Source organism: Orbicella franksi, chromosome 10, assembly GCF_964199315.1.
Source record: "Orbicella franksi chromosome 10, jaOrbFran1.1, whole genome shotgun sequence".
NCBI classification, from domain to species: Eukaryota; Metazoa; Cnidaria; class Anthozoa; order Scleractinia; family Merulinidae; genus Orbicella; species Orbicella franksi.
Window position 1 is genome coordinate 10,621,000 of NC_138154.1, and position 24,510 is coordinate 10,645,509.

General features: G+C 40.4%; 2 protein-coding genes and 1 pseudogene across 2 annotated transcripts; 2 read left to right on the top strand and 1 right to left on the bottom strand.

Moving 5' to 3' along the window:
• Positions 1 to 3,156: 3,156 nt before the first annotated feature.
• LOC145500084 (uncharacterized) lies at positions 3,157 to 10,973 on the top strand (annotated as a pseudogene).
• A 526-nt stretch (positions 10,974 to 11,499) lies between these two features.
• On the bottom strand, positions 11,500 to 12,303 carry LOC145500510 (uncharacterized). The gene is made up of 2 exons (XM_081480040.1): positions 11,890 to 12,303; positions 11,500 to 11,814 (listed from the first exon to the last, which is right to left on the bottom strand). Exons 1-2 carry the CDS (start codon positions 12,243 to 12,245, stop codon positions 11,607 to 11,609), a joined length of 564 nt encoding a protein of 187 aa, XP_081336166.1. The 5' UTR covers positions 12,246 to 12,303; the 3' UTR covers positions 11,500 to 11,606.
• A 7,603-nt stretch (positions 12,304 to 19,906) lies between these two features.
• Positions 19,907 to 20,446, top strand: LOC145500499 (uncharacterized). Its single transcript, XM_081480035.1, has 2 exons — positions 19,907 to 19,997; positions 20,106 to 20,446. Exons 1-2 carry the CDS (start codon positions 19,930 to 19,932, stop codon positions 20,356 to 20,358), a joined length of 321 nt encoding a protein of 106 aa, XP_081336161.1. The 5' UTR covers positions 19,907 to 19,929; the 3' UTR covers positions 20,359 to 20,446.
• Positions 20,447 to 24,510: the final 4,064 nt, after the last annotated feature.

The following is a 24,510-nucleotide window of genomic DNA, read 5'->3' on the forward strand; positions in this document are numbered from 1 at the left end:
GACCCCAATTGGTAGGATGAGAGTTAAATTAAATGAAAGAAAACCCCGTTTCATTTGCGTCTATGTGAATTTTGCAATATTCAACGCACCTCACTTTCAAGAGTCGCAGCTGCAGTTGTACGCTGAATACCTCGCCTAGGTAACCAACAGCCTACAGGTTATGCGATCCTGATGTAAACGGATAATTATATATTACTTATATAATTATATATTACTAAGACTAAAAGAAAGACATTAACGGTTTCTTGACGTTAGATTTCTTGAAATAATTGAAAAGTGATGAGCGCGCACACACAACTGGAATTTCAAATTCAATCCGAGGGATCTTTCTAATAGTAAGGTGGCTTAGGGTGATTTTAAGATCTTTACAGAGTGGAAGAAAGTGTAAAATTTGGAAAAAGACTCTTGTTGGTGTAAGACACAAATTTAGCCTGGGCGCCACGTGTGCCAATGATCCGGGGAAAAAGACAGAGATTTCAATTCCCGACAATCTTCATTGGCATGAAAACGAGGCTGATGAATAAAACAATGGTTCTCAACTGTTTTGACCACTAAATTAAGCCAAAATACATCAACAGCTTATAAATTACCCTGAATGTCTGGATATCACGTGTGTCAATGATCCGGGAGGAGAAGGCATGGTATTTCAGTTCTCGACGATCTTCATCGCATGAAAACGAGGCTACTAGATAAAACCATGGTTCTAAACAGTTTTGATCACCAAATCAAACCAAAAGACATCAACAGCTTAAAAATTGAATGTGTGGTTCATTTAAATAGACTTTAGGTAATAGCGTCTCCTGAAAATAGCGTATTTCTTTGCTTTTTTCATTTACGTTCAATGATCTGACTTAAGAGCATGCAGTTGAATTTGAACTCGTTTTTTGTTATCGTTTTTTTGATATAGTTTTTTTTAGTTTTCCCTTGGTTATTCACTAAACGAATGAGAAACTGAGGAGTTAGAAAAATATACAATAGCTCCCAGGTATGCAAAGGATACTAGCGGTGCCATGCACAGAAAAGTTTGCAAAAGGTGCCAAATAAGGGAATCCTGTAGAAGGTCAGTTTTGGCTTGACGTCGAAAGTGTGATCTGTAAACAAGTTTTGCTGCTGTATAAGTAATTGTTTTAGCCCTCCAGAAGCTCCAAGAGAGTTTTTTTCTCCACAGTCCTGGTGAATGCATAGAGTTTTTTTGAATGAAGGAAGCCTCCCACAGGTGAAAAACGCCCGGCCGCTTTCCATTTTTGGAACATAATTCTCAGGTTGGAAGACCTCATATACCCATATTTTCATCAGATCTCTTCGTGAATTAAATTTTCATTCTATGGTAAAACACTTGAAACCTTTGTTCCACGGTACTCCTTGGACCAAACTAATTATGCATGATGGCGTCCACTGTGTAAATCAAGGGCGTGATGAACAGTCAAAGGAGACGAACAGAATTGCTGGACTGTTACAGAGACAGAGAAGGCATTTTCCTGTATAGCAATTGAGCAGGCCCGTGGGCAAAATAATGCCATCGTCAAAGGTTCTAGTGGTGCACTGGGCTAAATCGCACGGCCAACGGTTTTTAAAGACGAATGATTCCTGGCCCAGGGTTTTTGTTTGTTTGTTTGTTTGTTCAAGCACAGTACCTCGCTGAAAATGACCCCATGCTGACAAGTCGTTAAAACACCATTATAGTGGCATTTCTGCACAGAAGATATTCCAGATGCAGGTGCTTAAATTAGCAGACACGTGATGAAAACATTAGGAATCTTTCATCAAGGGGACCATTTTAGAGTGCCAAATAGCTGTCCACCAAGTCTTTGTGGGCATGTGACATGTAGTGATCCTCCCTTTGGGCTCTCAGTTATGACTGATCCCCCCTCCTGTCATCCTGAAAATCCAATGATCACCCAAAAATCCTCCGCGCCTCCCCCAACCTCCCCCCCCCGCCCCCGCCCCACTCCAGGAGTCTGATCATTTATGAATCGCTATTGAGGTACTCGTGTGTAAGGAGACACCGAAAACGAAATCCACATTCGTAAGAGTGGAGATCATTCGCGTTGAAATTAACGCAAGCAACTGCAGTAAGGGGCCGACTTCTGTTTCATTTAAAAGAACACCAGAATTTGTTTTGGAACTGGCATTTCAAGAAGGTTACTGTATTTTCTCGATTAATAACTCTTTAAACCCCTTTAGCTTTTGTCTGGCTGGGCCACGCATATTTTATTTTGTTTATTCTTTATATTCTATGGTAATTTTTGCTGCCATTTCTTGACGTCCTACTTACAGGTAACCGGCATTTAATCGACCAAATATGGCAACTGTCGCTTTTCATGGTTAAAGATACCAAGCAAAAAAATCCTAATTATTTCAATATATTTTTTTAAATTTAAAACAAAAATCCACGCAAGTTACTGCGAAAAATAAAATAGACACCCCATGCAAAAGAAAACCACTGCACGGCACGTTGGCTCTTGAATGGTTTTCTTTCTCACGAAATGTTTGAGAAAGGCGTTTCACGCCAAGAGTTTGATTGCAATTTAAACTAACAAAATTCCGACTTCCCATTTTTACTATTTTTGGCGAATAAGAATGGTTCTGCGTTGTTTTCCACCAGACCCTGTGTTTTCCACCAGACCCCGTGTTTTCCGCCAGACCCCGTGTTTTCCAGACCCCGTGTTTTCCACCAGACCCCGTGTTTTCCACACCCAGGGACCCCTTACCTCGTACCCCTTGGCCCCGGTCCTGCGTTTTCCACCTACCCCGGCAAAAATTCAGCCAAAGAGAAGAGGACTAAAGCTCAGAAAAAGGTGACAGCTGACACCAAGACTCCTCCAAACTGGAAAGCATTTTCCTTAGACAACACCAGCCATAAAGATCTCTTTTCCCTGCTGACAAGCAGAGTTGCAAACTTCAAGTTTCCAGAGATTAAAGAATTAAACTTTGCCTCCGACGAATCGGTTTTTGAAAGCAGGGTCTCTACTTTTATACAGAAATGCGTCCACTAGGGAGCTGACACGAGGATAGCTGTTCATCTTCAACAGATGCTGAACAATGTATACAGTCAGGTTCTCGTGCGCACAGTGGATACAGGTGTTCTTGTCATAATGATAGGGCTTTTTTCATTATACAGTATTCATCTGCAGTGCAATCTAAATTAGTTCGGACATGGAGAAATATGTCCAGTACATCAGTGTGGGTTTTACTTACGAATGTCTTGGTCCTAAAACATGTCGGGTATACTTCCCGATAGTGCCGACATATCGGGCACTATTTTATTGATTGATTAAACGCAGCAACCTCCTGTTTCTTGGCAAGGGGAAGAAGTCTGCTTGCAACGCATAAACGTTGTTCACTGACATGACGGAGGCATTTAATTTCCTGTAAGATCACCCTTAATATGAGTTGACCAAGCATGATTCCATTTTCAAGTAGTTCTTTACAACAAGATTAGCAATGGGTTAAATGTAAATGAATCCTGCAAAGAAATCTTCATGAACCAAATCAGACCCCAAAGGGACCATACCTCGTACACGAGTAAATTGCGTGTGCGATATTTTTTTAAAGAGTACAGTGAAATTCAGACTTTCATTTCGACTTATTCTACTGTTTTTATACTAGTAAATGTGTAACGAAAGGGACAGCAATAACAAAGTTGATTTCTAATTAACAATTAGATTATGAGCTCGAGATTTCTATGAGATGATAGTTGATGAGGCCGAAGGCCGAATCAGCCATCACCTCAAAGAAATCAAGAGCGAATAATCTAATTGTTTTAGTAGAATTCTAACTGAAATTTCCTTCAAATAGCGATTTCAATTATTCCTGGTCTTAGTAAACTTCAAGCTTTACAGAACTCGTGCGGATTGAATTAATTGTCAATTTGACATTTGCAGTTGTGTACGTGCGCTTATCAGTTTCTTTCAAAAATTTCGAACTTTTTTAATTCAAGAAACCGTAAATGCTCATCTTCTAGTCTTCTCAGGAATTATGTTTATTCATTTTTTTGTAAATGTTCTTTCAAAACTACGGAGAAACGAGGAAACGTTGCAATTTTGTCGACCAAACCAACCCACTGCACACTAATGGCTATTAGTAGAATTCTACTAGTATACTAATGCAAATGCTGCAATCTGATTGGCTGAGCCGGCTACTCGTATACTATCAGCCATTAGAATGCACTAGCTGTCGGTCGTCCACGAAATGCGACGTTTTCATCATTTTTCCGAGGTTTTGGAAGAAAGTTTAGATGTAAATGGATAATTAAATTCCTGAGAAGACAAAAAGAACGACATAAACGGGTTCTTGACTTCAAATTATTGAAAAACCGGTGTGCGCGCGTAGACAACTGCAAATTTACCAAGGACAATTCAACACGTGCGATTCTGTTAGAGCGTAAAGTTCAATAACGCATCGAAAAATATTTGGAAACCATTATTTGCGTTAATTTAAGTTAGAATTCTATTAAAACAATTAGATTATTCGCTCTCGATTTCTATGAGGCGATAGTTGATTCGGCCTTCGGCTTCATCAACTATCACCTCATAGAAATCGAGAGCGAATAATCTAATTGCTAATTAGAGTGCAGCGGCTGTTGATCGTCCACAAAATGCGATGTTTATCGTTTTTCCGAAGTTTTGGAAGAAAGTTTAAATGTAAATGGATAATTAAATTCCTGAGAAGACTAAAAGAAGGACATTAGCGGTTTCTTGACTTTAAAAACTTAAAATTATTGAAAACATGGGTGCGCGCGCGTAAGCAACTGCAAATTTACCAAGGACAATTCAATGCGTGCGATTTTGTTAAAGCGTAAAGTTCAATAATGCTTAGAAAAATAATTAGAAACCGTTATTTGCGTTTATTTCAGTTAGAATTCTACTGAAACAATTAGATTATTCGCTCTCGATTTCTGTGAGGCGATAGTTGATGAGGCCGCAGGCCGAATCAACTATCACCTCATAGACATTTCGAGCTCATAATCTAATTGTTAAAGGAGAACTGAAGGCAAAAATCAAGTATTTTTTTCTTATAGTTTAGACCTAGTATATTGATGTTTCAAACTTTTTTTGCCATTTCGGCCTTTTTTTGACGTCAAAAAAAAGTTTTTACTGTGATGTTAGGCTGTTGGCATAGCGGCTCAGAATGGGAGGGTCACGTCAGTAGTTTATGACGTATGATATGGGGAACATGTGCGAGAGACTTAAAAACAGAAGAAGGGTTTTGAGTGATGTTGACATTGTTGGTTAATGTAGTAAGAAAGATTTGCAACATGTAACATGGAAAGATGCCTTTAAGCAGTCCTCTACGTGATATCTTCACTGGAATGTTTCAGCTTGGACATGGAAGCGTGAGTTTTCGTCCGCAATCGAAACCATCTGTGAGCGTTCGATAGAAACACCCGCCCCACGAAGTATGTTGCATAGGATTATTTACTCCGGTTATTTGAATTGGGCCTACTTATTTTCCTTTTTCATTATTATGAAATTCACCTGGTTTTGAATATTTGTTTACTTAAATTGTTCTTAGTATAGTGAGAGAAGTCAAAGCAGATTTCGACAGCTGTAGCGAGTGAATATGTTCTGAGCTTGAAATAAACATTGAATTTGCCAGGTCTTGTGTCTTTTTAGTTAATTGCATAATTATTCATTGTCAGCTTCTAAAAGCTTCTATAGTTAACGTTGCGACAGTTTTAGGGTTTGACTGAATTACGTTTCGAGTTAGTTCGGCGCTTCACTAGACGGAAATCCCATGATTGCAATTTCGTAAAATACTGAGCTTGATTTACAGTGCACGTCACATTTCTTTCGCAACTGGTAATGTCTTATCGCAACTTTTTCAAATATTTTAGGAAGATTTTTTTTCCGGTCTTGTGTTAATCTTTTTGGTTTAAATAAAGCTGTCCATTTTTCGTAAGACTCACTACTCACTTTTTGGCATATCGATCGTTTCCTCTGTTCCGTCGTAATGGTGTATTAGGGACTTTAAGATATGGTACGGCTAGGCTGTAGTACGGCGGCAGATAGTAAAGATCACTTCCGGTGACGTCATGACGCGCGTACCAGTACGGCTTTCCCACCGTAGCCTTGCTTTCTACTACGGGAAACTGACTGGTTTCACGTACTCTTCACTACGTGAACATAAGCCTGCTGTTTACTTCTCATTTTAACGCTTTTTTCACTGTTTGAACAGCCTGGTTTGAAGATAAAGTTCTCAATCATAAAAATCAGTTCTAAGATCATTGTTTCTTTGACATTTGTACAGAAAATTTGAACGATTTTAGCACCTACCGCGAGATGATCAATTCAGTCATATTAGTATCGGGTCGAACAGCCGTAGATAAGAAAGCTTCGTATGTTCTAATCTGAGCTATAATTGTTTATTACTGTTCAAAATGTATTTTATTATAATCGAAAGTTTTGTATTTTCGGGCTTATCACGTAATCGTTGTACGAACAAACTGTCCGCGTTGAAATCGAGCTTTTTTTTTATATCAGAGTTTATATTTTGTTTTGTGGTTGGAATTACAGGCGGTTTTATCAAGTTCGAAAAGGCAAATCTGAGTTCTGGGAGATGTAAGACGGATACCGGAAAAGGAAATCATTGTCATTAATCAAGCCTATTTCGTATGAAAGTAGAATAATCTCTGGTTTCCCTGAAAGTAGTCATTTTTGTAAAGACACGTAGAGACTGCACACACCGTTGCCGTACAGCAAAATCTTAATCATTTGATTTTGGCGAGTAAAACACCGTTGTCAGCCTAGTCCCTCACGGCCAAAGTAGCCGTAGTTGCAACTCGCCGTAGCGTGTCTTAAAGTCCCTAATGTTGTGCTGTTGGATGCTCGAATGATTCTCGATCTGTTAGCAAGGAGCATGGAATAAGTTTCCACCGTCTTCCTACAGAAGGTTCTCTCTTGTAAGAGTGGTTAGCAAAAATATTCCGAGTTGACTTTGTGGCTACCAAAGATACTCGGTTGTGTTCCGATCAGTTCGAGCCGGACTGCTTTGAACGTGATCTTAAAGCAGAACTACTTCAGTTGAAAGCAAAACGTACATTGAAGTCGGATGCTGTACCAACAATTTTTGTCCATCGGCCAAGGAAGAAGCCTCGGCTATCGTCTGAAAACCGTTTGCATGAGAGGGCAAAGAAAGAGGTAAGAATCTGAATTAATTTTAGCCAGACGCAACTCGAAGTACCTTCTAATCTTACATATATGCAGGGGAAACGTTTACGCAATTGCTAAACACCAATTTACGGAATGTCTGCTTTGGTTTGGAGTATATTGCATCACTCACCACGACGCAGCATGTTTCCCCCTGTCAATAGGGATTTTAAGCAAATCGCTACGGCCTGGCGCTGATATGGCTGCCGGAAGTAAATTTTCCCCAAAATGAGACACTGCGTATGTACGTCAGGAGCCCATGACCAGGAGCCTTCATCTCCCATACTAACCCTTGGAGTCAACCCTTTCCCGTATTAATTTATTTTTAGGACACCGCGGGGCTCTCGTGTTCCCGCAAATTCTTTAAAACGCCCAATCAGAGGGAAGCTATTGTATACGTCACACGCCCGTCACACGCCGCTGGTCACAGCTTACAGCGAAATAATAACAGTAATGGCGGAATGCCTGGAAAATGCGGGAAACCTGCGGGAGATCAATTCTAAAAATAAATTAATACGGGAAAGGGTTGACTCAAGGGTACAGTACGTATGGAGGCTCCTGGTCATGGGCTCCTGTGTACGTCGGTTGCATCCAGCCGTAGCGTGAAATCTGACTACGTGAGTCGGGATGTTTTGCCGTAGTGGCAACAACGTTGGGTTTATTTCGCTTCTCTGGCCCTTTTCAAAGGACATATAGGCATTTTAAGAATTCCATTGGATACTATATCCTTTAAAGTCAATTTAAGTCAAAGATTGTGTCAAGGTTGCCTCTCATACGCTTGTAAATCCGTATCCTGAATTTACGATAAGTTGTGGCAAAGGTGTTGGAATGGCGAAGTGAGTCAAGTGAAATATTCGTGTTGAGCACGAGGTTGTTTTTTCTTCGGTTAAGTTTGCTTTTAGTGTTTAGTCAAGATGTTTTATATCCGGATAACTATTCGATGCTATTTTGCTTCTTTAAGTATTGATTTTCGTGTTCTTCACTCGATATTCTTTCAGATATTTGTCTCTGAAATTATATATTTCATCCATCAAATTGTTATGGTACATAGTGTATGGCATTCGCTTTCGATCAGAAATAATCTGCATGTTCCTCCTAGGAAGGCGAATAACGGCCGTCGTCCTTTGAGCGAAGCCATTTGCCTGTAAGAAACTAAATAAAAGAGATTTTAAATTCCTTAGCCGATTTTTGTTTCATCTTTGCATTTCGCTTTGCTTGCTAAACTTAAAATTTGGCAAACCACCGAGACGTACTCTCCCCAGACCTTTTCAGTCACGGCAGCCGTAACAGCACCAGCCGTAGTGATTTGCTTAAACTCCCTAATGTCGTGGAAGCTAGTACCTCCACTGAATGTAATTCAGCAGCTGCCCTTCAAAATTCCCAGGGTGTACATGCAGAGCCTGTAGCTAGTACCTCAAGTGAATGTGACCCGGAAGTTGGCTGTCTAAATACCCAGGGCAGAGATCATAGTGAGGTTGCATTGGAGGGGCCGTTGGTGCAACTTAATGTAGAACCGACGAAAGCAAATTAAACAAGTGTACCGACACATAAGTCTACCAGTGATGTTGGGTGTCAAATTGACACACGAGGAGGACAACTTATGATGAAATCAACCGAGTCCTAAACGTACAAGTCTTCATTTGATGTGATCCTGTGTGACCAAAACACTCAAACTCACGAAAACTTTTACGAAGAGGAAGTGATCTTTCCTGATGAAGCAGGCCCTTCCCATGAACAGAAAATCACCCCAGACAACTCACCTCAAAAGGATCCATCTTATGTACCATTGGAAAATGGTGAAATGTCAGATCACTCAAACAATTCACAGTCAGAAACTTAAGACTCAAAAGCTGTCAACCCACAAGATGATGTTAAGTTCCTTGTGTTCAAACTAGAATTAGTTAAGCTTTTTAAAAGATGCCCTGAATGCGGTGCTGCCATAAGAAAAAGGCATGAATCTACCCAGGGTTCTCTGTTGCTTATTGCACTTAAGTGCATAAATGGCCACACCTACTTCCGGAACAGCCACCCAATGATCAAAGGGATGGCTGCTGGAAACCTGTTGATGTCCTCGTCAATTCTTCTAAGTGGAGCCACCTACACCAAGATAGCTACATTAGCTGAAATAGTAAAGTTATGTTTTTTCAGTGAGAAAACATTTTGTAACATTCAAGACTCACATTTATTCCCAGTAATTAATGAAGTTTGGGAGGGAGAACAAAATTTTGTTTTTAATGAGTTGAGAGACACAGAGTTGTGGCTTTCTGGAGATGATCGCTTCGACAGCCCAGGGCATAATGGAAAATATGGCACCTACACCATGATTGATCAAAGTAGCGACCAAATTGTTGACTTCCAAATTGTTCAGGTCAGTGAAGTGACCAGCGGTAATGCTATGGAGAGAGGATTTAAAAGGTGCATGGAAAATATCCAGGGTAAAGGGGCTAAAGTGAAGGTTGTGACAACTGATTGCCATGTAAGCATTAAGTCAGATATGAAACGAATCTACCCTGATGTGGATCACCAATTTGATGTGTGGCATTTAGCAAAAAGTGTCACTAAAAACCTAACTGAAAAGGCAAAGAAGAAGGACTGTGGTGATCTTTTTCCCTGGATCAAGTCAGTCTCCAACCATCTCTGGTGGTGTGCCAACACATGCAATGGGGACAAGGAACTCTTACGAGAGAAGTGGATATCAATTGTCCACCACACTGCCAACATCCGTCACTGGGACAGTGCAGATCATTATCATGAATGTCCTCACCCACCCATCCCAAGAAATGTGGCCAGAACCAAGAGATGGCTAAGGCCAGGTTCACCAGTACATGAGGCATTAAAAGAAGTAGTATTTGACAAAAATCTACTGAAAGACATCCAGCAGTTAACACTCAGCTGTCACACTGGATCTTTGGAGGTGTATCACAGCGTCTAGACAAAATACCTCCCCAATCGGAAGCACTTTTGGTATAAGGGCATGGTTGCTCGAACACAGCTAGCAGTCCTTGACCACAATGCCAACACCAGCGGAGACCATGCCACCGCTTCGAAGGTACAAACCAAGGGAGAGCTTCGTTTCAAGGTGGTCTTCCCCAAAGGAAGTAAGGAGTGGATTGCTAAACCAATCATGCAGAAGACAACAAGGGATCATGTACGCCCATTGCTAGATGCAATTGTCGAAAGGAAGTGTCAAGATGCTGCTGAAAGAATTACCACTCTCACAGAAGCACATATCCCACGCAACATTGCTTGCACCCCTCTACCAGATAAAGCAAACGTTATTGCAAGGCACATATCTAGATTTTCTGATACTTGCAATGTGTTCACTCATTCTTTGATATGTTTTTGTACATGTATACCAAAAAAATCTTCCCTTTTTGATGGTTTGCTCTGGGAAAAATTATTTTCATTTAATTAACTTTCAAATCAAACTGTTGCTAAGTTTAGGTTAATTAAAGCAATGATGTTGGTGTGCTGAACAATATAATAACAAGCCATCTTGCCCAGTCAGCCCTTCAACAATTAATACAGCTATTATTATTAATATTTTTTTGAATAGAAATGGCTTGTTTGGATTAAGACTACATGTGGTGTACACTTCTAAGAGTTATTTACTCTGTGTCCGTAAGCTTCCATGTAATTTGACACAGGAAAAAATGTCCAAACCGATAAAAAAAAGTCTTTCATAAAAGCGTTGCTTGCAAACTGCTTAGTAACTACATAAAGCAATAGCAAAAAATTAAAAAAAGCAATAACATATGCTTATTTCAAATAGGCAAGATGCAAGGTCATATATCAAATGATCGAAATACCTGTGATCATGGATGATTAACATTATTTTTTTCAAAGAAAATGTCAGACAAATAAAAAAATGTAAAGCAACATTTTTTTTTCTTAAATACATGACATCCTGTTTATCCATTGAAAACAACAGCAAGCAATACATTTCTTTCAAATTTCAAATCAAAATTAAATCAAAACAAACCATCCATATTGGGTTTGATCATGACTATTACTTATAAATATTTCTAATGTGGATTGAACAACTTGTTGAAAATCAAAAAAAATAATTACAACCAGTATACTGCTGGAAAATAAAACTGGTTAATTTTAGAGATCAATATAAGAGTATCAATTTTAGAGTATAAAAGAGTGTTAGCCAACATGACATCCAATTTATACATTGAAAACAACAGCAAGCAATAGATTTTTTTCAAATTTCAAATCAAAATTTATTCAAAGCAAACCAGGAATATTGGGCTTGATCACTACTGTTACTTATAAATATTTCTAAGGTGGATTTAACAACTTGTTGAAAATCAAAAAAATAATTACAAGAACCAGTATACTACTGGAAAATAAAACTGGTTAATTTTAGAGATCAATATAAAAGTATTAGCCCAAGACGAGTACTGTTTTTAAAATTCATAAATTTGTAGAAATCAATATCAATAAAGCATGCTAACATCCACGATTGCTTGTCTCGAAAATGTAATTTAAATCGATTTCCGCCGGTTTGAATCTGGCATATTCACCACTCTCCTCTGGAAATTTATTTCTAATTGCTTTCACAACGCACGCTGGAATCACCCGCCGGTTTTTTTTTTCCCCCAGTACGCCATGAACCCACCAAGTAGACTGACGGTAGGCTGCTAAACGCCATGTTCTAGAAGAGATTAAAAATATGTGGATTATACAATGAACAAATAATTTTTGCGGCTATATTTTCAAAACTACTAATCTGTTCTCGATGGGTTCCGGCAAGGGATTACAGCGTGCGTTGTGAGTTGCAACAAGGGCAGTATTTAGCACGTCCGTATCCAGACACGCGATTCTAAACTTTTCGTGGTCGGTTATACATTCAACCCCCCACTCTTCGAACTTTTGATTGAGGGCCTCCAATTCTTGACAGCAAAAACATTCATCGGCCGTCGACATTGGAACACAATTGCCCCCACAAATGCACCATTCGATGTTTCCAACTCTAACATCAAAATTGGCTAATTCGCCGTCTCCTTCGTCTCCTTCTTCCTCCGAATCAACTGGTTCTTCACCAGGAGGATAGGTTGGCTCAAACTGAAATGGCTGTACACCACTCATGTTGGAAATAGCAACGGAAATCCGCGACAGAACGACCACTTTCAGCTCCTATCGCTTGTTTTCTTCTTGTTTACGAAATCAGTGTTTTTCATATCATACGTCACAGCCTACCGCTGACACGCATTACGGGCCCGCAATGAAAAGGCCCAAAAAACGGGAAAAACGCAGTTTCAAACGTAATTTTCTCGCGAAAACCAAGAAACGGACAGGAATAACTATCTAATCTCGACTTTACTTATGTTAGGCTTTCTAAAAAAAGTGCTACAAAACATGACAGTTTTTGCCTTCAGTTCTCCTTTAAATAATGTGCAATGGCTCAGCCAATCAGATTACAACATTTGCGTTAGTCTGCTAGTAGAATTCTACTAATTTTGCTTATGTAGGACTTACTATTACAGCATGCTTTAAAATCGGAGAAGTTTAATTACCAAAGTAGCATCTCGGTACACAAGCCTGTAGATGGTTTCTTGACCAGAGGGATAGGCTAGACTAACATGAATGGCAGGTGGAAACCTGTGTGGATGGCCCTTCCTATTGCTGGTTTGCGCTGTCACACCATCAAAAATAAAATCCCAACCATTCAATAAATCAGGAAAGTCAAGAACCTGGGATATGACTGAAATATAAACGGCTGCGCCAAGATTTAGGTCTGTGTGGTCTGTGTGGTCGCGTTATTCGGAACGGTGTCTCATCCAAATTTATAGAGCTTTGTATGGAGACGCCATGTTGGTGTATCTCGGAGGGGCACCAACATGGCGGCTTGAAGTAACAGAAACATCTGTCATTGAGTTTTGCCATTGAAACTAAAGGTTATTACTCTAGAACTCCAACGCATTGAAATCAATACTCATTTTATTGAAACAACTGTTCAGTTAGCATAAACTTGAGCGATAACTCAGTTTTTGACCTACGCGAGGGCCTTCTCGGGCCGTCATTTTAATGTCAGGGAATGCATAAACTTGGAAATTTAAATGCGCTCTATAACAAAATTTGAAACCCTGTCGAGCTTAAAGGTTGGAAAACGTCAAGTTATTAAAGGATCTTAGATCTGATTAATTTTAAAATTCAGAAGGATTGGTCATTATTTTTGAGGGTCTCCCAGGGGGGTCTTTGTTCCCTTGTTCCCTTCCAAAATTGCCCTATGTTCCCATGTTCCCACACATTTTCGTTATGTGTTCCCCTTTGTGATTTTTCGAATTTTGCTCGCCCAAAAATGGCTAATGTTCCCTTGTTCCCTTAGATATTTTACCAATGTTCCCTTCTTCCCCCAAACCCCTGGGAGACCCTCATTTTTAGTTTTGGAAAATGGTGACGTCACATGAAAACGAGCAATAGGAGCCAAAGCCTGCCTTGAACTCCTTACATGTGGCTGCAAACAAGGATGTGCTGGCACATGCAAATATTCCAAAGCTAATCTCCTTCTATTAAGATCATTAACCTGATCCTAATAGAATTTGTTCAAAATTCCATGTTACCTGTCAGTTTTCAAAGTTGTTTTTGATAAAAAAAAATACTTGAATACTTGATTTGATTTCAGTCAAGCTTGCCGTAAATCTATTTTCATCGTACGAATTTCAGTTTTAAAATTAAATATATCAACACAGGATGTATGTGCTCTTCTTTACCCTATTCTGTAATGACATTGTTGGTCCACATTTAGGGTGTGCAAGAAATATCGGCACGTGATTGTCACGTGACTAGATCATAAGTACAGGTACTATTTCTTTGTGAAATGAAAAGAGTACTCAAATAATTATTTCTGTTTCTGAACAAACTGTTACCGATTATAAACATCTGACTGTTTTTCCAAAAACATGCCCGCAGATATGAACCCCTTCATTCATGTAACCTCTGATTTTGTTGTTGTTGTTGGCTTTCCTAATGGCAGCACCTTGTAAGGCTTAGCTAGCATGAAATGTACAGAACTTATTTCTGTACGTTTCACTTATTCATTTATTTCTTTTTAATCATTTATCGCTACCCCCTACCCCCTGCTTTATTCAATTGGCGTTTACTTTAGCCCAGGCTACACTCGTCTGAATTTCAGTTCGCCGTGACTCGGAGAAGGCGCTGATCTATTAACGTTCTATAACTGCTGTCTAAAGGAAGTCTGCTCGAGGATATCATTAAGTCCAATGTAGGCGCAAGTCTAACGCTTTGCTAGCAAGCGTCGTCCATTATCGTACATGAAAGGGCCCTGAGATGTGCGGAAACGGGAAGTCATTTAGCCCCCTAATATTAGGCCGTTTGCACTGTGGCGATAATGTTGTGCTCGCTTTAGACAGCAAGGAGTTTTAGCTGCATCAGTTAGGACTTAGGAGTGTAATGGACTAGACATTTCTAGCTGCTGTTGGCGTTATCTGGGTTGAACTTTGATGCGGCTTAAGACTTTCCCACTCGATGAAATTCAAGTACATCCGGGACATTGCTATTTCCGAGCAAAACATGACCACAAACCGAGTGAATGAAATCACGTCAAAGGCCGATCGTGAATAGAATTTCCTTGTTTCATCAATTTTAGGCGTTTTCGGCCTAGCTAACTATCAGAACTGTCTTTGATTCGCTAGTGCGGAAGAAATTTGTTTGTGTGGCTTCCGGTCGATAATTGAAGTACTGACAACATACGGAGTGTTCGTTTGCTCATAATTATGGCCTAGTTTGTTTGAAGTTCAATCGATTCTCGATGTAGGAAGCTCTTGTTCAGTCCATTTAAGACGATGCAGCCGTTTAGAAAGCCATAGATCAGCTCTTCGCCGAGATTTTGATATGTGTATGTATGTGTTGATTTAGACGCGAATTTCATGTCGAAAGTTCTCTTAATTAAATTGTACAATTTATAATCCAATGAAAAGACGGTGAATTTAGTCTTCCTGGCTTCAAAAGGCATACAAGAGAGTTATTTCCTTTTATTTGGGCTACGATAAGCCTTGTGGAAAGCTAGCTCTAGGACAGAATTGTATCAAGATTATCAGTGACAAGTCAAATTCTGTGGCTATGTTTTTGCGAATACAGACAGGCATATTTTAAAACATTTACCTCTTCAATCACAAAGAATTGGTTTCTAAGAAAGCCGTGCTAAGAAATTACTAAAAACAATACAATTACAAAATTTAATGATATACTACGAGTATAAGCAGATTTGCACGTTGTCGTCATTTGACTACAACTACCAGAATTTCTTTCGTTTTTTCTTAATTGTTTAAATTTTGAATTCTCAGTGGGTTTTAATAACAATTGTCCTGATTAGCACAAGAAACAGAAAAAGTGAAGGATTCTGGTAGTTGTTGTCAAATGACGCCATCATGCAAATCACATATTTGCAGCACAGACCATTGGTACTTGGTAGGCTAATAGTTCTACAGGAAACAAACCTACGGCTACAAAAAAAGTTATGTTCCCATGGCAACTCACTCATTCCCAGTCCCCACCCACTTGATTTTGATATGTTAGCGATTTTCAGCTCAAAAAACATTAAACGAGGCAACGAACTCAAGTTAACGTATTTATATGCTTGCTGGATCATGCATATTAAGCACAATAAACAAAATCAAAATCAAACACCAAAGGTGGTGGGGAGGTCTGGTAACAAAACTGTTAAGCTGGTATTGTGGAGCATATCTAGCAGAATCTTACTGCAAAAAATCAAACATTTCCGATTCAAATTGACCGAGATATCTTTCTTCGTCATATTTGATCAAGATTTCGTTGAGTGTATGACGTCATCACCGGAACAAAAAGAGAAAATGAAAATAGTAAATAGCATTCTCTTCTCATACAGACTACTTGTTTATGTTTTAAAATGGCTTAGGTGGGAAAGATGCGATTTTCGTCATAGTACCACTTAAAATATGCCCAACTCAAGATTCAATAAAAAGACCGTGAAGTAATTTAGTGTTTCTGGCCTCAAAAAGGCAGAAGCCTTGTCGGAAGCTAGCTCTAGGACAGGAATGAATCAAGATTACCAGGGACTTGTCAAATTCTGTTTTTTGGGAACACAGACAGATATATTCTTAACATACCGTAGAATTCTGAAAATAACGCCTCCCCGAAAATGACGTTAATTCTTTACCTTCCTATTGAATTCCGAAAGTAACTGTTCCTCAGAAAGTAACGGGCCACCCGAAAATAGCGGCCCTTTGAAGAAGTCACTAAAAGAGAAACTTTTTCTTCTCAAGCGCAATGCGGATGGAACAGCCTGACTGCAGGACTGAACAACTTGAAGAGTTATTTGGAATCTTATTTCGAACTAAACTGAATGCTTCTTCAAAGTATGATTTATAAGCTGTATTCTAGCAGCAGAGCCAAATGATAATACTGCAGTGTATCGAAGTGTAATGAGATACGTTGCGATATAATGCAACGTTAACCATTATACTTTCGCCCCACAGCACCAGCGATTAGGACGTCTTTTGTTTATACAGTCTGTTTCGTTTATGTGGGTAGTTAGGAATATACAAAAAAAGGAAACTTTTAATTCCATGAGTTACGTGTCCGCTTTGTCTGAAACGAATGTTACCGTGCAAACGCTTTTTAACCTGCCGAAAGTAACAGCCGCTACCCGTAAGTAACGGCTATCCGAAAGTAGCAGTCCCTTTTGCCTGCTAATTCCGAAAGTAACGGGGGCCGTTACTTTCGGAATTCTACGGTAATCTTAAAATGTAGCCAATCTCAGTCTTAATATTCTTTCAAAAAGGTTTTTACATATGTAAGTTAGAAAGAACGGGACATAAGCAGATGTAGAAGCTAACATGATACTTGTTGTAGCATCAATATTTACATGATCCTAAAAAAACATTGGTCAGTTGACCATTCGCCATTACCACCGCCCATCCTTAGCTTGGGTACCTGATGGCGCTGATTGGGCATAATACCACGGCTTTAATCACTCACCAAACCTGCATGCCTTCTGAACAACACCCAACAACCTACTGTTACTTTAAGCTAATATTTTCGTTAAACCTTGTTTCAGCAGCGCCGCGCTCTCATAGCTTAACCCAAGCGGATTTTGAAATAAAAGGGTTCCGATGGCGTAGTTGAAATAAATTTGTCACCAAGGCACATGTCTCCATTTCATGCCTAAATCAGGAATTTCACCGATTTCCCAAAGTCATTTTTTCGGCATTTAAAATCTTTCCCGAATCAAGTTAAGTTAGCACCTGTTTTTTTAAAACTGAATATTTTCTCTTTAGGATAAAGTATCGGAGCATTTTTTAATACCAGTTATACTGAATGGATCAGACCCACAGCTCTACCTTATATCCAAGCAGTGCGAATTATTTATTTATTTATTTATTTAATTATTTATTTATTTTAATCATTTTTTTTGTGTATTTAGTTGCTGCTTTGTATTTTGCCTTTTCTTAGATATATGATGAGGACAAATTTAACACGTATAAGCCTTCACTCTACTTACTACGTCGATAACCTGCCTACTATTTTGTAAGTATTAAACAAGGTTTTTTCCTGCTCGACATTACCGTTGAAATAGTAGTCTAAATTTTAGATCGAGTCCTCGATTGTGTAAAACATCATTAATTATGCGGAGTGACGAACGACACCGTTTACTTCAAGATAGAGAGAACAACTCCAAATACAATCATAAGCCATGGTAATAGATATCTAACAGTAGCAATTAAATAATTATTAGGGAGTTTAAGAAAACCACGACGGCAACGGCAACGGGAACGTCGCTAAACAAAAGAATTAATGAGCAGAACAATTGCTGTGCACATGTGTTATAATTATTGGTTCATTTCTTAGCCGTCCTTTGCAAAACAACAAGGTGAAATAACCAAATTCTGCGTTGTCTGGAGAACGTGAACCACAACGGGTAATTTTTTTAAAAATTATATTCCGAATTTAACACTGTGTTCCATATTCAGTTTCGAGGTAATTTTGACAGTAAGAAACAAACTAAATGACTTTCGGGTATTGCGAGATTCGTAGGTAAAATATAAGTTCACTTTTTAACCGACGTTGTCCTCGGCGTCGCCGTCGTGGTTTCTTAAACTCCCTAATGAAAGATGTGGATGCAGCCATAACACTACTGGAAAAATGACCTGAAAACAATTTTGGCTCTGAACGGGATTCGAACCCACGACTTTTGCGTTACCGGTGCAATGCTCTGCCAACTGAGCTATCAAAGCCACATGAGAGAGGTCGTGTGTGGGTTCGGCCCTATATGTTCAGTGAACGTAATACTCGGCTCAAGTATATGAATTCTATGGTAATAGATGTCCAACAGTAGCAATTAAATAATGAAAGACTGAAAGTTGCAAATGCAGCCATAACACTACTGGAAAAATGACTGAAGAGGCAGAGGGCCGACTTCAGACACAACTTAAAGCGAGATTCAATTAGTCCTGACCAGCAAATTTATTTGACTTTCCATAGGAGGAAGGTAAATTCCTAAAGATAAACATAAGACGAATTAATACAAAGTACTAACCGAAGACGGCAGAAAACTAAGAGGAAAATACAAAACAGACGATAAACTAAACGGCTTACCAAAATGCTGGCAACGGGGTTCTGAGAACCAAGAAGTTAGAAGTGTACCGGACGATAAACTAGCACTAAATGAACATGAAGGGATAACACAAATATATACGCAACGAAATTTACATACGACGCGAGAAAAAAAGCATTCAGAATGTGAAAAAATACATTAACATACGGAACAAAAAAGGACACAAAGAAAACACGAAATATGGAAAACACGAAATATAGAAAACACGAAATAAGCGCAATAATGACTACGAAAGATGAGAGAAACACATCAAATCGGCTTTGGACCTCCCTTTTACAGCAAATGAGGTTAGAACATTTCGAAATTATCAGATCTGTGTCTATTTCAACCTAACATAGGTCAAGTCATGTGGCACATGCTAAAATATACGTCTAACCCCTAAATTGAAGTTTGACGAGGGAATGGTCAAATATTTGCATTTTTAACATACTTTGAAAAGCTCTCGCGTCGCTGACAATCATTTGCCCAAATAAATTTTTACAGGAATCTTAGACCATCCTTCTGCGATTAAACCACCAGAAGCTTAATCCATTTGCAGGTTTCGCACATGGTAAAAATTAATTATATTCACGAAGTACTTTTAAGTGAATGAAATACATTTCTTCGGAATTTAATTATTTTGCACCCAAAGAGACAACGCAACATTCCCAAAAATCAACCCAGTACACATTTAAACATTGCAAAAAAATATTTGAGTGTTTTAAAGACGGAAGAATGATGCGGTTTTGCATGCGAGGCTCCCAAACTTGTTTAATAAAATGGTGCGTCAAATGACGCTTTTAACGGAATTTGGTAATGTGCCTATTTCTTTGAAAAAAAAGGATATTTTGCCAAAAAACTATCCAGTAGTTTTTGTCATGCCCTAGCCTATCTACCATGAAAATATGAGCAAAATCGAATTTTCGACCGTTGCCGAGTTATTTTCCATTTTTATGGACAGGGACTCTTAATACGATTTAATCAATAAAATCATATGATTGTGTCGTATTGTATTTACAAATTGTCATCACACAAAATTATGTTCTTTTCAAAATATTAGCCTCGGGTTTATTCTCAAAATATCCTAAAGATTTCGCAAATTTCAACCTCGACATTCATATAAAACATATTCTTATAAAAAAGAAAGAGTGTAATGATGTCTTTGTATTTCGTAGAAACATGGACGAAGAAAACATTGACAAACTGAGATTTATGAAGGCAGGCACAGAACGTTGCAGAATTCGCATGTATGTAGAGTTTCGTGGAGACCTTTGATTTTATTGCATTAACTTGTGCTTATTACAGGACTTCTCAGTCGTACCCTGGCATTAATGTGTTTTTGTCTTTGATTTTAGTGGGTTGGGGAAAGATGACAATGACTATATCGATATCCCAAATAATTATTGGGTTCGTGATACCTTATTCGAGGCTTTGGCTGGAGCTGGATTTGCCAGAAAGAAAGACCAAGATAGAGACAAACTACTTCCATGTCCCAGGGGAACGTTTGTCAATCCATCTGCCACCGACCACAGTAAACTTGTGTGCTTGAAATGTCCTGCAGGTAGTTATAATATCTTAACAACTCGTCAGAGCTATTGCATTAAATAACGGTTGCACAGGCATTTATTACTTTTATATATATATTTTTTGTTTTGGTCTCTTTTTTGTTCACAATTGCGGTTTCTTCAGGGACGATGTTAGCTATAATATTAACAATACAATGCAATACAATAGAAGCTATGAGATAACACACTTAGACGAAACCACTTCTACACTTGAGAGCTTATGTGTGGTTGTAGCAAGCTGCGCTGTACGAATGCCATGGAAGCTAACAGAAATGAGATAGCTTTAATGGTTCAGACTTAGCTTCTTATTTTCTTTCGCGTGATTCTTACTTGCAGAAGTTCTTATCAAAGCTTGAGTAAGATTTTCCAAGTAAATTAACTGAAAGAGCGATACTTATAAAAACTATCTGGATCAGTAGTGCAGCAGTTGTGAGACAACACACAACGCCATGTTGGACGAGAAAACACGCTACTTTATAATGCAGCCCAGAGTGCAACGCGCACCCTAACGTCCCCCTTCCTTTTTTTAAAGCTATAAGCTGAACAAGACATTTAGTGATTGCCTAAAGGGTCTTGTGCCACAGCTATAGTGGGCCACAAAGTTCCTAAATAAATTAAAGTGTCCTTACATAAATTCAACGAAAAGGAGAGAAAAAAAGAAAAAGAAAAGAAAAGGAAAGAGAAAAAAAGACCTGTTATTAACAGTAACTTGTGTATCTCATATCGACCAATTTTATGTCACTGATGGCTAGAACGGGAGTTCATAAGTCCAAACGTGTAGGCGGTTTGGACACTCGGCCCCAACGAGTTCTTTTCAGACTTGTTCGTTTGGCTCCGCTTGGCAGTTGGGCTTGGTTGAGAGCACACATCTGGTTCTTCGACGTTTGTTACTAATGGGACAGGCACAGACTGGTTTAGAGGGCTTTAACTACAGTATTCTGCACTGGCGGGTCATTGGGGGCGGATGATTGCACTGCAGGTGGAGTGAACGGCGGAAGGACAGGTTGGACAACTGGTGAAGCGCAAGGCAGTCGAGTGGACGGTGGAGTGGAGGGTGAATTGACAGGTTGAACAACTTTTGGAGTGGTTGGCAGGCGCGCTGAGTGTTCCGAAGCCGGCACAGGACTGGGAGACAGCTTGTCCATCCACGACCTCGGGACTAGAGCACCAGGAGGTGGCGGTGCCGCAGGACGCAGGTGCGCCCGGTTCCGTCTGGTTAAACCTGCAGGTGTTTCCACAATGTAGGACCTAGGAGCCGGAATGGCAGTCACCAGACCGTAGAGCCAAGGACTGGACTTGTCATGAGGGGACGGCTTGACGTAAACAAAGTCGCCTATTTCTAACGAGGGTAGAGTGCTACTAGCGGTTGTGTCATAATGTTGTTTATCCCTAGCGCGCTTAGTGGCGATATTTCCTTGGACTACTTCAGCAGTGTTGTCGCTCGGTAACAAGAGCTCTTTAGAGATAGAAGAAGTCCACGAATGCGGCATCCCATACTCCTTTGCGCTGGGCTCAAAAGATGTCCCTCTTAGGGGGTGTTTCTTTAAGCAAGAAGAGCTTCATGTAGGCCATCTTTCCCAGACTTTTTCAAGATGCGCTTGACGATTTTCACTGACGCCTCTGACTTTCCATTTCCCTTGGGCCAGTAAGGTGAGCTCATGACGTGGTTTGTCTGATACATTTGGCAGAGCCGCTCAAAGTCTGATACAATAAATTGAGTTCCATTGTCAGTTAATATCGTTTCAGGGACATCATGGCGGGCAAAATGGACTTCAGTTTTGGCCACGACGGTGGCAGACAAAGTGTTTTCCAGCTCATCAACCTCGATAAAATCTGAGTAATGATCACTTTAAAGTAAAAAGACCCTGACTTACAAACTGCCAGGGGTACTCTGGAATAGGCTGGGACTTCATGGGTTCCTTGGCATTCTCTACTTGGTCCTGTGCACACTTCCTACAAGAGCGGCATGCTTCCCGAATATCAGACTTCACGCCTGGCCAGAATTCGGTGTCCTTACAGAGGCGTATGTTTGATTCAGCTCCAAAGTGTGCAGCGTGAGCCTTCTGCAGAATGAAGTTTTTTTTTGTCAACGAGATACGTACCTGCGTCCCTTTATAGATGAACCCATCTTAAAAAGGTAAGCTCTTCCCTAAAGTTCCAATAGGGGTGTACACTTTGGTGAAGTGCCGGTTTTCTTGACGGCCAGCCTGTGATTATAACCCTGTTCAGGCTACAAAGTGTGGGGTCACTTGCTGTTGCAGCTTTGATATCTTTCAATGTCTCGGACGTGACCCGAGGGTTTCCGATGTTGTTGTCTATGTCAATTCTGAAGATCTCAAAGTTGGTCTGTTTGGAGTCGTTGACGATTGGGAGGGGGCTCCTCGAGAGGGTGTTAGCCAGCATGAGTGACGTACCCTTCTCGTATGTAACTCTGATGTTGCAGCGTTACAGCCGCATCATCATTTTCTGAAGGCGGCGAGGTTCGGAGCGTAGAGGCTTCTTCAATATAGTTTCTAGGGGCTAGTGGTCTGTGTGCACATTCACTTCGCTGCCATAAATCCAGGGGTCCCACCTGTCGCATGCTGATACTATGGCTAGGCTCAATTTGAGCCCACACTTCTTTGTTAGGGCGGAGCTTGCAGGATGTGTGAGCCACTGGTTGAAGATCTCCGGAATCATTAGGCTGGAGAAGGGCTCCCCCAGGCCCTCCTTGTGACGCATCCACTTGGAGAGTAACTGGCCTTTTGTTATTAAAGTAAGCCACGCACGGAGCACTGGCAATGAGATGCTTTGCTTTGGCGAATGCTTCTTGGTGAACGTCTGACCAGATGAATTCACGATCTTGCTTTCTGAGGTAAAGCAAAGGCTTGATCACTTGCGACAGGTTAGGGCAGAGGGTGTTCAAGTAGTTCACCATGCCACAGAAGCGCATGACACCCTGCTTATCAGTAGGGGGCGGCATGTCAAAAATGGCCTTGGCCTTGCTCGGGTCCGCTTTCACTCCCAGGTCGGATATTATGTGGCCCATAAAGGTGATCTTTGACAACTTGAACTGAATCTTTTCTGGGTTGAACTTCAGATTCTTATCCCGAGCGCGCTTCATTAACGCGAGGACATTGAGATCATGATTTCTGTTTGCTTCCTCAACTGTGTCGCCTTGGCGCACGACTAGGATATCGTCAGCTACGCAGTACGCATCTTGCAGACTCTCAAGGGCCTCGTGCATTCGTAACTGGAATTCCTCCGGAGCACAACTAATGCCATAAGGAAGGCGGAGCCAGCAATATCGATCCAAGGACGTGTGCATGGTGGTGAGCAGGCTGGACTCATCTGTTAGCACAACTTGGGTGAAGCCATCTAGGGCATCAAATATGGAGAACGTCTTGTGCTTCTTCCCTGACAATCGCGGAAGTATCACCTGGACGGTGGGAATTTGGTAGCGCGGAATTATGATGGCTTCATTCAACGTTTGGCTAGGATCTAAGAATAGCTCTACTTTGGTGGTGCCATCGGGGAGGACACTTTCTCTAACCGTCATGTTGCTGCACCAATTTGTGGGTTAGTTCACCTTCTTGAGCTTTCCACATTTCACCATGTCGTCAAGTTTTGCTTTCACTTTTTCAAGTTTCGCTACTGGTTCTCTATGGATGCCTGCATGGCAGGGTGGAACTTCAGGATTCAAGGTCAGGCGGATTGGCTGACCCACAGTTCCCAGACCCTCAAAGTTATCCTTGTACATGGTAAACCAACTGATCCCTTTGGAGGTGGCCTGGTTGCAGGTCCGCTGTGACCACTGACTGAAGAGGTGCTGGTTTGAGGAAGTCAGATGAAGTGAGGCAGTTTGAAGTCTGACGTTGTTGAGGAGAATACTCTATTCTTGTGAAATTTCAGCAGGCCGAGACGCTTATTGTCTCTACCAGTTATGAGAGCCGGTTTGCCTGGAATGCACGCCGAGTCTATGACTTGAAATTCTAGTGTTTCAAAGCGTGAGACTTCCCCGCAAACTAGACTGACTTTACCCAACGGACGAATAGCTTCCCTAGAGTAGGGAAATATCCTGACATGGGAAGGCTTTAGCGGAGCCAGAGACGATATCTTCCTGACACCGATGATGGCAAGTTGTTGCAGGACGCTGCAGAGTCCACTTGCATTAACACTTTTATACTCTTTTCGGGGCTAACAGAAACTGGGAGCC